The 15,010-nt window shown below is 33.0% G+C and overlaps 1 protein-coding gene across 4 annotated transcripts in view; it reads right to left on the minus strand.

Annotated features, from left to right (window-relative positions):
* LOC124353609 (protein SON) overlaps nt 1–15,010 on the minus strand; it is a 49,904-nt gene that overhangs the window by 1,184 nt on the left and 33,710 nt on the right. For 3 of the 4 annotated variants that reach the window (XM_046803524.1, XM_046803526.1, XM_046803523.1), the window contains exons 8-14: nt 13,980–14,142; nt 12,426–12,608; nt 8,926–9,121; nt 6,108–6,944; nt 4,489–4,542; nt 2,385–2,447; nt 434–610 (exon numbers count right to left, since the gene is read on the minus strand). In XM_046803524.1, coding sequence (XP_046659480.1) covers nt 434–610; nt 2,385–2,447; nt 4,489–4,542; nt 6,108–6,944; nt 8,926–9,121; nt 12,426–12,608; nt 13,980–14,142 — 1,673 coding nt within the window. The remainder of the gene's footprint in view (nt 1–433; nt 611–2,384; nt 2,448–4,488; nt 4,543–6,107; nt 6,945–8,925; nt 9,122–12,425; nt 12,609–13,979; nt 14,143–15,010) is intronic. The other variant, XM_046803525.1, reaches the window with a different exon arrangement.

The following is a 15,010-nucleotide window of genomic DNA, read 5'->3' on the forward strand; positions in this document are numbered from 1 at the left end:
TAAATAAAAATAATTACTATTTTAAGGCGGAGTTAAGGCTGTTTTCGGCCTCTCTTCAGCTCAACCTCTATTAAAAATTAAACCTCAATTTTGCATAAAAATCCAATTGGAAATGTCAAATAATGTCCAAACTCTAGATTTATCAAAAATCTCTATATTAATGTACACAGTAAAATACAATGTTTAATAAACAAGGCATATCAGTTTGTGAAATATTTTTGGGACAATATATTTATTCTACCTGTGAATGTACTGCATTAAAGATTATTTGGGTAAGGTGGGGAGAATGATCACCCGCCTTATATTATAAAATATATAGGTTTAATCTAATTTCCTATTCGTTATCATACAAGTTATTTGACAACCTGTCCTGATTAATAGGTTGAGAATTTCTACAGATATTTGTCCTATATAAAATTATTTGCTGTCTAACCTGCTGCACCAGTGTGGCCAGCTTCTCTGGGTTGGCAACAGTGTGGAGCAGGTCTGACAACCGATGTGCCTCCTCGCCTAGACAACACTTGAGCTCGTAATGTGATGAGTCTACGGCTAGCTGCGCCTGGTATGTAGACAGTGCCAATCTTATCACACGACACTGTAGGGCACACCTCTGCAACAACGACAGACACCAAATGTATAAAAATGTTTTGTAGCAATTTTCGAGAAAAGAACCTAAAACGAAGTTGTACTATTTAAGTGATATCTACATTTTGTGTCTACAAAGCATTTAATGTGTTAATGCACATAAAGCATAAGAAAAGTCAGGATAAGGAAAGATAGGCCATTGCTGGATACAGTTACAAATATAAACATACAACAGAATATGACAAAATAAGAATAATTGCAAAAATTCCAAGTGTTGGATAATCAGAAACACCTTGTAAATGAATTTTAAAAAGACAAAATAAACTTCTCAAAATACTAAAAGTCTGTGATAAATAAGCCATATTGATTAATGTATACACATTGGTTGTAGACTCCACTATTTATATGTGTGTATAAAAAAGGGTTTTTTTATTAATTAATTATTGGTTTGGGTTCTGTTTATTTTATTAATCAGTGTGCTTCCAATAAAGGGTTCTGGGAACCTGAAAATTAAAACATGAACACTGTTTTGTTTTTTTTTTTTTTAAATAAACTTTGAACTACTTGAAAGAGTGTATATATATATATATATATAATTCAATAGCCTTCCTCAATTCACCTGTACAAGTAGATGATATTATTGGCAGTTTCGGTTTAACACACGAAGACTGCTTTCCATAATAAGGCCAACAAATGTAATGAATTTAATAATTCTGTGTTAGCAAAGTTTGATGTGAGCTAGAAAACTGACTTGTTATGACATCAACAGTGTTAGCATAAGAATAGGGTTTTATTATGTAACCCTTTGCCTACCTTAGCATATTTTCCTTATGGAAAATTGCCAATCAAGAGTTTTCAGACTTAAAGTATGCAAGAAATATTTTGATTTTATACTATTATCTAGCTTTACTTAACAATCTTGAAGACATTATAAAGTATAAAATACAGTGATTGTTACAGGACATGTCAAAAGTAAATGATGCCATAGTTATTCATTTAATGTTTCGACTAATTTATAAAAGTGAAACTTTGAACACCAATATAGAATTTGACTCTTTGCCTCAAAGAGGTGGCTCGAAAACTGTTGGAGGAAATCGTAACTGGCTGTACACGTGAATTTGCATATCATTTTACATGTCTTAAAATGAGAACAACAATAAGAGAAAAATAAAATTAGGAGACGATGAAAATCTGTAGCTACTCTAACAGTTTTTTTAGTGTTTAATACTAAATAAAATGCACTAATTTATAAAAATGATTCCAAAAACATGTATTCTGGGTAATGATGGTCATTATTTCAAATAATGTGTCACGAATGAGATTTCCTGAAAAGCTCTCACAGTCCTTGGTTTATTTTGGAAAGACATTGAATGGAGTAGATAAGCAATTCCAATGAACTCTATATGCATTTTGGATTTTAAAAGTTTCTATTTGAAGATAGCCTTATCAATACAAAAGGAAACCAATATAAAAAAAAATAGATTAGACTTGAAAGTGCCAATATGAATATATGAATAGATTAGACCCTCCAATATGAATTACTGCCAATAAAGGGCTAAAAATAAACTGTGTAACAAATGTTTTATTTCCATATGTCATGTGGAACATTGTTAAAAACTTTATTCGTGTTACTTTGAGCTTTGTCTTTTGCTTTATTGTGTTTTGTTCATAGTTTTACAACCCAAACTCATCATTATTGGAAGTTTTTGTTATTTGTGACACTGAGATTTAATAAACAATCAATCATTCACTGTAAAGTGTTTTTTGCATTGTTACAAATTGTGATTTATCTATCTTACCTCATTGACGGTCAGCAACAGGAACTGGTCTGCAGAGCCAATCTCCACCGCCACCCCGACTTCCTGCAACACGCGTCTCATTCTAGACTTTGCTAATTTGTTCAGACTGTGGTAAGATTACAGGAGGACATTTGCGATCAAGAGTGCAGATTTTACCATTTATTAATAGTGCTCAAATTATTACTGTCATATTTGTTAATTATGGCCAATCCAATTTTGGAAAAAAGTTAAAAAGTAACCCAAGAAAGTAATGTAATATGAATTTTTTAAGGTGTTCACCACAATTTTCTATGGATATTTTGGAACATTTTCTAATGCTCCAAACAGAGACCAAAATTATATCACGGATTCATCACATTTTATGAAATGTTTATTTACATACATTATTATCTTTATAGAAAAGTTATTATATTTAGTTGGGTTTAACTTTACTTTACCAATGACAGTTACATCGTCTATGCTCCAAGATGCCTGGCTGTCTACCACGGCTACACCTTCTCAAATCAAACATAGTCCTTACCCTAAGTTCAAACATAATCAGTATAAATGTTAACTAGGGAACATCACTACTAAAGTAAACAAAATATTATATGAATATTTAATACTAGCAGTTATCCATGGCTTCACATACAATATGTAAGAGCACTTATGGTTCGAGTGAATTATATTTCCGACGCCAATGTTTAGTTTGCCTTCTTGCCACGATCAAGAAAATACTCAAAAAGTGTATATTTATGGCTACTGTAATTTCCTTCATTCTATGAATTTTTCATTCCATAATTATTTTTATTTTATTTTCAGACCAAGAAAAAATATATACATACACAGGTCTGAGAAGCCTACTTCTATCAAAAGACAACTAAGATGGGTTAAGATGGGTCTTTAAATTTATAATATAGTTAGAGAGTAACTTTGTCTTTTATATCAATACTTAAACCCTTCAACGCGTTTTGCCGTACTAGGTACGTCATGACACTTTTACTTGAGATCGCGTTTTGCCGTACTGAGTACGTCATGGAGTAGTCGGTTATTTTTTGTAGCTGTAACAGACGACTATCGAATGTTTTCAATGAAAAATGTATACTAATCGAAAGGAGAAGATTCAAACTTTCGATTAATTGAGTCGATATCTCGAAAAATCGATCTTTAGAAAAAATATCTGAGAAATCAGCTGCATTCAAGACGACGTCATTGCCGTGCAGCCGATCGTTTGTCAGCTTACGTTTGTTGTTGTTTACAGTCATTGTTAGTGTGATGGTTATGTTCAACTGACATATTTTTGTGTGTTTTACGTTCCTTTATTTAGTTATTATTATTAGTTTTACAAGCTAACTATATTGTTTTGAAGAAGGAAATCCCGTTTTGACAGGAACAATTTGTTGTGTTTTATAAACATGAGTTTGGGGATGGTTTGTAGGTTAGCTAGCTTGTAGGGAAATTAACCTAAAGTAGGTTAATTTTGTTTAATTTGGCTAATTTTAAACACTAACAACATAGAAGTATAATAAAATAATTATAAACTTGGGTAATTTGCTTATATTATTTATAAAACACAAAATCTCTAAAAAACCGCCAGAAAAATCAACGCAGGAGGGAGTATGACCATGAAAAAAAAATAACACGTTGAAGGGTTAATATATACTAAAAATGTACAGTTAAAAGTACATTAACAGTGACACTATTTACATGTTTTTTTTTTTTTTTTATAAACTGAAAAATATTTTAAATATTTTAGAACATTTAGAGCTGAAACTGGTACTTAAGTTCAAAGGCACAGTCCAGCAAAATTTCATCTAGCATAGTTCTTGTAGACTGCTTCAAAGGGAGTCTTCGGAATAAAATTCTGACCATCTTATGTCAAAACGTCTATAACGTTTATTATTGTTGGGTGAATTTTGTGCTGAAGGAGTTTCTTAACTAGTTGAGATGTATAGCAATTCTGGTAAACATTTAGAACAAGTGCAACTATGTATCGTTTAAAAATGTAAATATATATTTCCTGTACATATTCCAGTGTTTTTTCATACTCGACCATGTTTCACGGAAAGCCCTCGTACTATGATTTGAATTGATATTAATTGGATAAGTTTTGTCTATAACTCACCTGAAGTTGTTCCGCTAATAAACTGAGATCTTCGTATCTGCGCAGCAATTTCACCTGTTGTAAAATTTACAAGTTATATTTTATAAATTACAAAAGTTTTCTATAAATTATCACAAGTAATTTACTGGTTAGAAACAGAAAACAATATGAGACAAAGCTGAATAAAACAATAAAATCAAGATTACTATTTGATTATTCACACTAGACTTCATTTACACAATTTACAGTTTTAATTACGGACATTTTACAGTGTTTACTAGAACCGATTATAATTTATTCTGAATTTCCTTAATAAAACTATACATGAAATTAAAATGTTTACTTAAACTATAAATAATACCCCATCGTGTATTAAACAAGTTGAAATAAACAGATGTTTCATAGCTTTAACGATAAAAAAATGCAATTAGTTTTAAAATTTAATTGTATTTATGATGAATTTAATTGTTTTTTTACATATTAAACTTCGATTGATTTTTAAAACTTTTTTGATTAAAAAAAAATCATCCTTCTTATTTTTTTTAATTTCTATGGTTACATAAAAATTCTTTAACATTTGCTGAGTAGTTTAGGTTTTTATTTACATCTCTTATGTTCATAGATGTGATTAGAATCGGGAGAAAACTAAGGCTATGTTACGCAGCTATGCTGGGAAGGGTTGATTCAATGTGAATGTTGAGTTTAATTCCAGTTTACCTTCATCTTAGTACAGCATCTGGAATCTGACACTGTCACATATTTCACTCCTGGAATCTGATGTAACAATGTAGAGTTCATTTTGAGCATCTTCGTCACTGACTTATTGGGTCTCTTCAGATGAACATGACTCCAGATTCCAGGAATCAAGTCTGCGACAGCATCAGATTCCAGACACTGTACTAAGAGGAAGGTGAAGTTAAGCTAAACTCAACATTCACATAAGGCTATGTTATTGTTCTATTATTGGGAGATCCTGTCTAATTATGAGGGTTAGACAGGAAGATATTCTAAAATTTGCGACATTAGTGCTAAAGGGAATGGAGTAGCTAACATAGTCACTAATTTCATGTTTATTTGACTAAAGCATAATCTCATAATAAATAACCCAAAAGAGTCTATGGAGTTAAAATTCCAATAAGAATAGACAAAAGGGGCGGAAATGACATTCAGGTAGTGATGAATCCCATAACTGTACACAAGGTGTTGCTTTACATTGTAAGTACCATATAAAAATATGATTTTGTATTGTAACCCCATCTCCAGAAAATAAAATGAAAGCGTATTTAAGTAAAGTGTATTTTTGGAATTTTGATATGATTACTTATGGTTCACAATTTTTCCCTCCAATAATACATGTATTATTATAGAAATTGTAATATTTACAGAATCTGTCCTAATATTTAAAATAAACTAAAATAATCATAAAAATGGAAACCCATTGGAGTATAGTATTATCCTGGAATTTTGAAACTTTTTACGATATTTATAGGTTTATATCTCCAATGTAAATCAAAAAGTGCATAAATGCAAGCCTTTAGCCAATCATATCACAGCTCCATTTGCACTTTATTTCAGAGTTTTAGTAATGAAAATGATAGCTGAAAAAATAGCTAAAGCAGAATGAAACAATAATAACTTACCCTGTTTGCCTGTGCCCTAACCACAGAGCTTATTTGTTGATCGCTCTCCGAGATGACTTCGAGTGGTTCCATAATCTTCTCTAGAGACTCTATCACTTTGTCCAGACTCTCTATCACTTTCACTGGAGCCGATACTGCAGCATGAGACTCCTGTATGGTCTCATCCATGCTTTTCGTAGGTATTTCTGAACTCTGCGTAATTAGATCATGACTCATCTCATTTGGCATGTCTGAACAAGCTCCTTCTGTCACGATAGCTGTCGATGTCTTATCCACACGCTCCAGTTCACTCGCTAGACTAGGCCACGGACTGGCTAATAAAGGAGTCGACATTTCCGATGACGGAAGACTAGTAATCGCGCCTGACAATGTTAAACTATCGGAGATTTTGAAATCCTCAATTGAATTTTCTAAAATTTGTTCGTCTATTTCATGTCCAACCTCTGAACTATTATATTTCTCACTCCATTTTTTACTGGCTTCTGTACTGTCGCTGGAAACCGATAAACTACAGGTGGCATTTGAATCTTCCGAAACAGGTAAAAACGATAGTTCACTGTTGTTTTCACTTTTTCTTCTTGATTCCTTACGACTAGAGTGTTCAATAGGTGCTAGTAAACTATCGGACGAAGGGGGTACTTGTAAGACACTTTCTGAGACCGGTTCGTCTCCTAATGTCCTTTCCTCGCTGACTCTCGCCTGCTGGTCACTCATTTCACTCTCGTCCAGACCTCGTGAGGACCGGCCTGACGACGGCAGTCCGCTGTCCCCGAGCGATCTCGACCACTGCTTGTCCTCGTCTGATACATCCATCGACGATGACGATAGTTTGGATTCCTGTAGAAAAAAAATGATTACAACTAAGTGCTAAAAATTAGAAAGAAAATTACAACTAAGTGCTAAAAACTAAAAAATGATTACAACTGAGTGCTAAAAACTAAAAAAATTATTACGACTAAGTGCTAAAAGTTAAAAAGAAAATTACAACTGAGTGCTAAAAACTAAAAAAATGATTACAACTGAGTACTAAAAAGTCAAAAAATGATTACGACTGAGTGCTTAAAGTTAAACAAAATTATTACAACTAAGTAACAAAAAATAAAAAAATGATCACAACTGAGTGCTAAAAACTAAAAAAATTATAACGACTAAGTGCTAAAAAGTCAAAAATTATTATAATTAAGTGCTAAAAATAAAAAAATAGTTTAATATTTGTTATTTTTGAGCATAGATAACAAAAAGTTCTAAAATATATATATTAAATTAGGTTACTTTTTGTGTGTATGTAAAGTTTTGAGACTGCTTCCAATGTTCATGTAAGTATGTATGGCAGTATTATGTTTAAGACAGATTTTCTTTTTTTGAGCTAATAAACATTGCATTTGTTAAGGGATAAATTTGTTCCTTATGTTTAAAAGTTTGAAGAAAAAATGTTGGCAGGTTAGTTTTGAAAAAGATTACTAGATACATTTTGAACTATTAGACAACATATAATTTTGTTTAATAAATATTTTAAAAAATCAAAGAAAGTACATATGGCACAGAAAATGTTAATAAAGAAAATGTTTAATATGATTAATGTCTTAAAAGTTTTCTGTGATAAAATACATTTGGCTGAAAAATTATATTTTAAATACTAGTTAAAAAGAATCTTAAGTTAAATATTGATGGTGAATAAATGAGAACACAAGTGCTTTAATAATTCAGTGAGGGCTACAGATTATAAATGTTACTCAATAAAAGTAATATGTTTATTTTGCTACAAAAATGTTTTTTTTTTTTTAAGGAGAAGCTGTTCCCCTTTTAAGCCTTATTCTGCCCGTCCTCATGGGCCACTGGCCTGTGTGAGGATCTTATCAAACAGAGAAAGGGAGAGAGAGTCGATATAGTACAAGGTCGAAGGTACTGTTACGCAGTGCTACGGTCACATACAGGATTTAAAACTGCGCTATCTCTAACTCAGACTCAAAGTCCAACATCTTAGACCGCTTGGCCATCGGCACTCCCAATGGAAGATAATGTAACCAGTCATAGAGAATTATAATTAATAGTTAATTTAGATTTAAAACAGTTTGTTTTATTTTGAATGCAAATATTTGGTAATGAGTTTGGAGAGTTAATTAGAACAATTTTTATTTTATTACATTTATAATATATTATATGTTATTTATTACATATTTTACTTGTATAATAACATAAGATTTAGTTTAGGCTATTTAACACTACGATACAAAATACTGCATCTGTTGATTGAGAGATTTTAGAATTAAGATGTACAATTTTTTTATATAATTTATTCTAGTTTATATAAAAATTATATTTTCTTTGGGCTTTCAAGGATTATTTGCAGAAATACATACATTATTTAAAAAAATCACATAAAAATGTAATTTTAACATTCTTCTATATACTTGCATTTTTAATGGATTTACACAAGACTGTTAACATAAGTTTACTTCTTGTGATTGGTATGAAAAAAAGGTTGAATTTGTACTTCTATTGATTTTGTAAAACATAATTATGAACATTTGTTTGTTTATTTAAATAGCAAACGTGCATTTTTCCAATGATTTTTCAATCAATAATAAACAATATAACAGTGCTCCATTACTTCATATAAAATAAAACAAATCTCTAATAAAACCATCCATTTTGTTATACAGATTCAGAAATGTAGAGGTGGCTCAGAAAAGCGGAACATAATAGTATTCAAGAATGAAAAGACACAAATAAACCATTTTGCAACTGGGAAACCCAATATTGGAAATTGACAATAAGGTTTGAAAACTCACGAATTCAGCAGTAGGCTGTAAGTTACCTGTTGTTGTTTTTCGGCCAGCAGTGTGGTGACAACGTTGGCGAACGCATGGCGTGGCGGGTGTGTGTAGGGGTGATGAGGTGGGATGGGAAGGGAAGGCTCCATCAGATCCTCCTGGATGGAAGGGAACACCGGTTTGTCAGAGGAGAACTCAGTCTTGTGTAGACCCGGTGTCCCCGTGCTGCTGGTCCACCTGCTGACAGTGTCACAACCTTTTATTAGACAATTACACAGTTTATTTACACATGCACACTTTTGGTGATAGAATATTTCTCATTATTCATTATAAAGGAACAGGATTATTCCGGACATTTGCAAACGTTCAGTGATACGAAAAATCAGTAACAGTACGTTCCGAGATCTGCAATCTGATCTCTTCTTCAGGTAAATGACTAACCTAACACATAATTACAAACTGGATTAAAATAAACAAATCATACCAGAGCGTTGTGACACGCTGTCAGGAATCACAACCACCATGTTGTGTGTTAACTTCACTAATTCTTAACCCTTTCCACTCGGATTTTTTTCACCAGTCTGCCCCCTCAGCTCGTATTTATTTTAGCATATTTTCAGTAAAACCCCATTTTTAGCAAACTGGAAGTCAATAAAGTATATAGATTATTATATTGTATAATAATTTTATTTTATTTGTAATTTATAGCATAGAGATATAAAATTTGATACTTACACTAATAATTTTATATTTTAGCACGGTATGGTATCGTTCAAAGCACTCTGCAGGATGAAGACCAGGATTTTTTGAACAGGTTTTACAATAGTAAAGTGTTTCCTTTCTTCCTCCTGGCACCTTTCTATTGCTACAAACAGCACAGTCTTTAGATTTTTTTTTTGTTGGATGAGCTGGGTGTTTGTTTAGCCTTTCTTCTTTTTGTACTGATATTGAATAAGGACGACCCCGCTTCAAACTCATAGGGTTACGGACATGGCCTACAAGTTCAGTGATGAGGATTTCTCTGAAATTCCTGTGTTGAATAGTTTTTTCTCCATGGTTTTGTTCATTCGTGTTTAACAAGAGAAAGCTATTTACTATTCCCACTTCCAAAATCCAGAAAAATTGCTTTCTCCACCATTTCAGAGATTTACGGGAAAATTTGTAGGAAGCAATATAGTGGTTCTGCTTGGTCCAAGCCACCCATATATTTGTTATACTGACAGATAACTGTTGGATTTTGTATGTTTATTTGATGTTCCTTGCCTCTTCATTCTAATTCAGCAATAACTTCTGAATCAGAAAGAAAAGGTGTACTTGTTAACGTCATATCGAGTCACTAATGCGAACGCGTTTGAAAATTGGTTAGGAAACGTGACTACAGTGACAAAGCAAAATAAATCAGCAGCCTACCAATCGTAGTTCAGCTGTCATTTATTAGTTCCTGAGAATGCCGTGCGATCGCAGCACAAATCGGAAACATCGTAGTCCGCCTAAAATAAAGTAAAGCTGACGTCATTGCAATGTCGGATGGCGTCCGACATACGAGTGGAACGGTAAAATAGCAATGTCGGACAACGACCGACACACGAGTGGAAAGGGTTAAACAAACATGCACTTATTAAAAACACTAAATACAACACTAATTATTAAAACTGAACTACAGAATACAGGTCACAATATGTCTGCATTCATTGACCAAACACCTACGACTGACCAGAGCCAATTGTCATGTCAGAAACAAAATGGCGGCAATAAAAATAAAGGGGGGCCGGAATGGGCCCTTTTTTAACTATTGGTACATGCTAGATGAACTTCTTGAAACCGTGCTGTAACTCCGCATTGGTTTATTACAAATGTCTAATCCGTTTTGATACTTTTGGTTTTCTTTTTTAGTTCATTTTGTACAATTAGCAACATTATAATTATATTCAAGAAACATGGTACAAACATTGAAGTTTCTAATATCTCAGCTGTATGTTGACCTGCTTGGTATGCCATTTTGTTTCAATATAGTGGTCTTACAAATAAAAAAAAATCTGTCATTTAAGAGGCGAAATGAATAGAAAGTCGTTGATACTAATGCTTAAGTTTTTTAAGTTATATCTAGGTTTGGTGTGAACAAACAGGTAGTAGTAACTAACCCCTACTTGTAACTAATATTTCTCCAGCCGGGCTAGATACTACTTAACTTTAAAGTGAATAAAGAGTTGTTGATAGTTCTTCCGTTTAGTTGTATCTTATTATTTTCAAGCCTTTAGTTGAGCACACTTTTAGTTTGTCTGTTTATGCATGTCAGATTCGAACATTTAGACCACATTTGAAAATGTGCCAATAAGATTATTCTACTGTCTTAATTTAATAATAAATATGTTAACCCTTTCAGGGCCAGGACCAAATATGAGATGTTGCAAAATTTTTTCACATCTCATATCCCCTTGTGACTAGTCAAAAGTGCCAGGCTAATATTGGCGATTTTGCAGTATCTTAGATTAAAATTTATAATTTTTCATAAAAATTAGAGAATAACCTAAAAGTTGCACCAAATTAAATACGCATAATTGTACTTCGGAACATTTTATAAGTGTTAAAGCAACTGACTCTTACATTGCAAGAAACTTAAAATAAATATTCACGTTATGGATGTACCGGCAAACAGATGATTGTAGGATCCGTAAACAGTTTCAATACAGTTAAAAAACACTATTTTCCAAGAAATATTTACACAATTTTATTTGAAATTTATTTACAAATGTGCTATTTACAATTTTACTCCCATGAGATCGCAAATTGTCAGTCAGTGTAACTAATACTCACAATAGCTGAGCACATAACAACTAAAACTACTAACATTTACAACCAAAAAATAAAATAATGAAGAAGACTCCAGCACACAATAGTACGATTACACTAAAACGTAAAGAATTAACAACAATAGATCGAGTCAGCTGATAATGTCACGTGACAATTACGAAATAAAAATGCATAGACCTCCAAAATAAAAATATTCATATTAATTATCTACAAATATACCAGGGAATAAAAAAACATAAAACTTTAATCATTTGATGTCGTATTTATTTAAGAAAACGACAAATATCAAGGAGACTATATATTGCCGCCTGGCGCTTTTTGCGTATATCACCGACGGCAATATTTTGCCACCTGGCACTTTTCAGACACAATCTATGGCGGTAATATATTGCCGCCTGGCCTGGAAAGGGAGAATGGTTAAATTGAAACCTGAAACGACGAGCCCTAGTAATAATCAAAATGTACAAGTTAGGTTATTTACTACTTAATAGATAGCAGCAGACGTTAAATAAAACAAGCTGTGACACAAAAAAGTAGAAAATACTTTGATGTTATAAAGTTTCTTAGAATTTTGGTCTATATTTTCCAAATACCATAGACTTCAAAAAAATAAGATTAAATAAAGAAGAGTAAACCCCCCCCCCCCCCCCCCCCAACATACTGGTAAAATATGAGATGCTTTACTTTGGCACCCCAAGTAAAATCCTAGATACACCACTGGACCAAGACTGACCTGTCACTGTCTGTGAGGCTGGACGGAGGGCTGTGGTTCTCGATAAGATCTCCGTCCTGGCCGAAGGTGAACGACTGCTGGCCGATTATGATGCGCTTGCGACCAATCTCCGGTGACTTGTGCCCTTGACTGTCCAGCCACTTGCGGTTGTCCGGCGTCAGCACTGAGTTGCCTGGCACACACCTGCAACAACGATCGTGCAAAAGTTTTAATACTCAGCTAGGGTTGTAACAAATTATTCAACATTGAAATTAATAAAAACCTTAATTGTGGTTAAGTGTTAGAGAGAGCTTCTCAGCCCTAACTAACTTCATATAGTAAAATAAACAATTCTTTACTTTTAGTTCAACAGATGGTAGACATTTTGATAGGCCTGTAACTAAGTAATTACAGTGTTCAAGATACTCTTGTGCTAAGCAATGTTCAGTACTTTGCATTCAATATTCAACTATACTCTATTGAACAAGTATTCAACATATGCCTTTTAAACCATTCATGGTTTTTGACATAATATTACGTTCATAGTGACTGCATAAAAGTGTGCTACTGACGTAATATTACGTATCGTTTTATTATTCCTTTTTTATTCTGCTGTAAGATGTAATGGGCAAGAAGCATTGTACGACAACCGGGCATTGTATTTTCTACTAGATATCAGCACTTCCTTGCTTCTCTCTCCTGAGTGTTTGTTGTACCTTGGAGAGTTATCTATAATCCCAAAGTGCAGACAGCTACCACGTGTTGTTGCATGTCACCTGTCCTGGAGTATTTTATGGTTTTATTTCTAGTGTTTATTATACCATGGAAATATTTTACGCACAAACAGACGATTGGTATTGTGCGCATGTGATGAAACAGCACGGATAGTGGAAATGACTTAGTGTACAATATAGAAAATATATAAACAATTTAAAAAAAGATATATCTAAACGCTACAAACCTGTCTCTGTAAAAAAGCTAAAAATCAGCAACACAAAATAATTTTATGTAAAAAAACAAAAATATTAAGGGGTTAAGCACAAAATAGTCAAAATTTTCAAAAATACAAGAAGTTGGGAAATAATATGCTCACTGGCCTCTGTATCATCAAGTATTTATCACCTAAATAAATTAAGGAAAGCTCACTATTCCGTTTGCTTAAGCATTACATTTTTTCTGGATTCCAATTCTCTTGGCTATTTAGGTTCTTAAAACTGAGTTTGAACGCACCAATCTCAATGTACCCCTCTCTCTCTCTTTGCTAATCTTTGATTACTGTGGTCCAGAACAATTAGAGTTCAAAAAAGGAGTCTGTTGAATATTGCCTATTATCAGTTTAATTTTTAATTTATGTGCTCCTATATGTTGGTCATATTTATATATTTATTTAGGCCTACTAGTGCTATTCTGACGTTGTCAATACATTGTTATGTGGGATGACAATAAAGATTCTTGATTCTTGATTCAGTTAGCAGTTCCGTGTTCCTCTAATTCCAAGTCAATGATTGGTCTAATGCCCTTACAAATTAGTCCGCTCAGCTCTAATCCTACAAAGCTCACAGAAGCATACAGTACCTGATCTTGGTGAGAACGTTGCGTGCCACTCGTGAGAACTTGTTCTGGTCAGTGTTTGTAGAAACGCGCGGGGGCGACGCGACCGAACAACTCTCTTTCTCGTGCTCGCGCAGCTTCTCCATGATCTTGGCCACGATCACTGACGGCATCGTATGAGAAGGACCTGCAACAGAAAGAGTTGAGAGCTTTCTGTCCTGGAGCAACAGAATAAGGGCGCCTAACATTCTCACAGCTTCTAATATAAAGTGTACCTTATCATGCTACAGATAAATGTATAGGGTATTTCAGAAATCGAAATAAAACTATTCTCTCATAATTTTTGTATCTACACTTATAGAGTAAAGACCTATCACAGTTTGAAATATTGACTTTTTTAATAGTTGTTATGGTATTCTGATTATATTACACATAATTGGAGGATTTTACATCCCTTCAATTGAAAGCAGCCCTAGACTACACACAAACTTCCCACTAGAGTTGTTCATTAATAATTCTGTAAAGGAGTAGTAAGCAGTCATGCATTACGGTTTCTATATTTAAACTTGTATTTTTAACTGTTGAACCGTAGCCAAAAACTATGGGATACCTAATTTCTTATACTTTTCATACAAAATTTGATGTTATCGGCCACTAATGTAAGCCTTTGTTACAAATTTTTCGTAGCAATATAAAAGATTGTGTATTTTACGCATGAATTCACTTCAAAATCCTTTAACCTTATCGTGTTATCTTGATTGCAAAAATTAATTCTACAATTCCTAAAATCTCCTGAATCTCTATTTTTGTACCATTTACTGAAATAAAGTATCTGCTACTTCAAACATATAATTTATTTTGGTGCGTATTATTTGTGGATGGGAGCATTTAAAAATATTTGTTTTCTCTTCTTTAAGCCTCGGCTTTAGACTATATTGGCTTCGAACTGTATCCAATTTTTAACATTAACTTGAGATCTCTCTGCATCATTAGCCTATAGAAGAGCACTGGGACAAATTTTCACTTTCAAAATACTCTTATTTTGACCACATTGG

This window comes from Homalodisca vitripennis, chromosome 2, assembly GCF_021130785.1.
Source record: "Homalodisca vitripennis isolate AUS2020 chromosome 2, UT_GWSS_2.1, whole genome shotgun sequence".
NCBI lineage: Eukaryota > Metazoa > Arthropoda > Insecta > Hemiptera > Cicadellidae > Homalodisca > Homalodisca vitripennis.